The sequence below is a fragment of the Bos javanicus genome, chromosome 16 (genome assembly GCF_032452875.1).
Source record: "Bos javanicus breed banteng chromosome 16, ARS-OSU_banteng_1.0, whole genome shotgun sequence".
NCBI lineage: Eukaryota > Metazoa > Chordata > Mammalia > Artiodactyla > Bovidae > Bos > Bos javanicus.
The window spans coordinates 42604230-42607433 of NC_083883.1; the positions used below are offsets into that span (position 1 = coordinate 42604230).

The window sequence follows — 3204 nt, forward strand, 5'->3', positions numbered from 1 at the left end:
GTAACACATTATGCCACTGCGGTACAGTTGGCAAATTTTAGACTCTTAAAATTATTTTGTTAAGTCAATTGCAAGGGGAAAAAAAAAAGATGAAACAAAACAAAACAAAGATGAAGGTGGAATCTACTTCATCTCAAACCTATTTGACTTAAAAGATGTATCAAGTGCAAGGTTAGGACCTTACTTGGAACCCAACTCAAACAAACTATGAAAAAGTACTTATGACATTTATAAGACAACTAGAAAACCCAAACACTGGTTGTTTGACATCAAGGACTTACTGTGAATTTCTCAGGTGTGAAAATGGCACTGGCTTATGATAGGAAAAAAAGTGTCCTTACCCACTAGAGACTCGAACTGAATTATTTATGGGTGAAATGATATGATGCATAGACTTTCCTTCAAGATAATAGGGGACCGGGGAAGCGGATGGGCACACACATGCAACACGGTCAGGCACAACTGAACGATGCTGTATGAAGAGTACGGGGGGTTTTCAGTGTACTATTCTGCCCATTTGTCTACATTTATGATCTGTAGCTTCTCATGGAACTTAAAAAAAGTTCCATGAGAAGCTACTAATCATAATAGATACACTAAATTCTACAGCAAGAGTACATAAGATATTAGAAAGAAAATTAGTCTGGGTATGTTACTGCTCTAGAATATTGAATTTTTAAAGTACATGGTATTATTTTTTTTTAAGTCATTAAGTATAGACACGATTAATCTCACTTTGGGAATTAGTTCTAAGAAAGCAATTAAAGATAAACAAGAAAGGATGGTCACCACCATGCAATTCATAACACAGAAAAGTCAGATAAAAAACATTATCTGATTTCATAGATAATGAAATACTATTTCCCCATTTAAAAATGAATTACAGAAAAGTATCTATTGATAAACAAAAATTTGTTATCAACTGGGAGGGAAAACCATGTTAAAATAGTGTATTTAGTAAAATTTCACTTTGTTATTTAAAAGAAGGCACGGAAAAGGACGTTTAATAAAATGAACAGTCATCTTTTCATGAACAGGATTGTAGATTTTTCCCTAGCTTCTTTTTGCAAATCATATGAAAATCCTCTATCACAACCATGGCTTGTTTTTGCCATTTCAAAAGTCACAGAAATGTCACTATAAGCTGACTAAATAATAAAAGGTATACTCTAGCAGCACTGGCCTTCGGAGAAGGCAATGGCACCCCACTCCAGTACTCTTGCCTGGAAAATCCCATGGATGGAGGAGCCTGGTAGGCTGCGGTCCATGGGGTCGCTAAGAGTCAGACATGACTGAGCGACTTCACTTTCACTTTTCACTTTCATGCACTGGAGAAGGAAATGGCAACCCACTCCAGTGTTCTCGCCTAGAGAATCCCAGGGACAGGGCAGCCTGGTGGGCTGCCGTCTATGGGGTCGCACAGAGTCGGACATGACTGCAGCGACTTAGCAGCAGCAGCAGCACTGGCCCTACTGCTCCCCACCACACAAAACACACACACACACTCTCTCTCTCTGAGTCCCGTGCATGAAGTCAGGAACTATAACCAAGAACTGACAATTCCGAGAGAAGCTGCTTGGGCAGGAAACAATCATCTGAAAACTCAGTTCTCTTAGAAGAAAAGCAAGGCTTCCTGGCTCACACATGTTTACAAGCAAATGCTGTCAGTGGCTTTGACTCTGGGTCTCTACAAGTTACAAAAGCAAACAGTCTAATGGCAAACACATGCTCTAACCAGGTTAAGGTGCAATAGACTGATGAAAGCCTGGAGACACACTCAGACCCTGCTTTGAAGCTAAGGTGAAAAAAGGGCTTCTTAAACAGCCCATTCTGACAAAGAAGTTCTCTCTTACCTACTCACTCCCTGGGAGAGAAGGTCACAGAGCATCTCTGGTTGGAATCCCAATGCTTAAGTCTGAAGTGAGCTGGTCATTCACTTCTTCTGTTACCCAGACAGCATCTAAGAATCTTACCTCATAGTCTTTCCTTGGAAGGATCTCATCCTCCTCCTCCTGTGTTTCTCCAAGGATGGTCTAGAAAACCAAATACAGAGCAGGGAGACCCTTTCAATGTTTTTAAAAGTGGAAAGAGACAGAAGGATTTACTGAAACCAGCTACTAATTTCTAAATCCTCTGTAGCCATTATCATCAAATGGGAACACCTAAAACAAACAAACAAAAACATTTTGGGATGGGGGTGATGTGGTGAGGGTATACAGTCATCAGCTGAGCTCTTCACGCCTACCATACATTCTTCAAATCACCACTCATCTTCAGGACACTTCAAAGATGTCACCTGCCAGCTTAAGAGGGAAAGAATTCAGGTTCCTTCTGACAACACGTGGAGTCTTACATCAGGAGAGACTTGTCAACTCTGAGGATACAACTCAAGTTTTCCCAGGGTGCTTTGCAGAGGGAAGCTGGATTATCAGTGACCCAGAAAGGGTGAAGGATACAGTGACAGAGCGCTGGAAAAACTAAGCCAGCGGCATGATATGCAAAGTCCAGTGAAGGGGCTCATTCTGAAAATGCTCGTTTCATTCAAAACTCCTTTTAGGTGGAAACTAAAAAATTAATATGGATGAGATTGACTGGAGCTGGCCTAGATCTTCCCTCAGATTCCAGGGAGGGCTTATGAGAAAAGACCCCAGACTTGGGCACGTGAAGTCGTGCAGATGCTTCGAGAGCCCGGCGTGAGGAGCCCAGGCCCCACCCGCGGCCACCTGCGGGCCTAGCTCGACCCGGCCCCACCCCCGGCAACGCCTCTTGCAGTCCCTTAGCAACCGCCCCCTCCCCAGCCCGACTCCACCCGCTCCTTACCAGCTCCTCCGGGGTGCGGGTCTCACGGTCACCGCAGCAGCAACACCACCTGCAGCAGCAGCACAGGGACCCCCTGCATCCCGCCATCTTCCTCCTTTACTGCCACTCTGGACCCCTCTGCCAACCCCCCTCCCACCCAGGATCCGCGCCTCACGTGACTGGTCCCGGGAGTGTCACGTGGCCCTCTCGAGCTTGAGGATGGAGACGGGGAGTGGCTGCAGACGGGTGGGGCGAGGGCTCGCGTCACATGACGGCGGAGGGCCGGCTTCCAACGAGACTTCTGGGCGCGGCCATGTTGGGGGCGGGGCTTCCGGGCGTCCGCGAGGGCGGTTTCCGTCCTCTGCTCCCTCCTCCCTTAGCAACCTGACACCCGCGCCTCGCCTC

At 45.8% G+C, this 3204-nt stretch overlaps 1 protein-coding gene across 3 annotated transcripts in view; it reads right to left on the minus strand.

Moving 5' to 3' along the window:
- The window catches only part of CLCN6 (chloride voltage-gated channel 6), a 34017-nt gene extending 30905 nt beyond the window's left edge, over positions 1–3112 (minus strand). For 2 of the 3 annotated variants that reach the window (XR_009729939.1, XM_061382703.1), the window contains exons 1-2: positions 2821–3077; positions 1974–2033 (exon numbers count right to left, since the gene is read on the minus strand). Coding sequence is in view for 2 of the 3 variants with exons in the window: in XM_061382703.1 (XP_061238687.1) it covers positions 1974–2033; positions 2821–2907 (147 nt within the window). In the remaining variant the exon portion in view is untranslated. Of the gene's footprint in view, positions 1–1973; positions 2034–2820 lie in introns of all 3 variants that reach the window. The other variant, XM_061382702.1, reaches the window with a different exon arrangement.
- Positions 3113–3204: the final 92 nt, after the last annotated feature.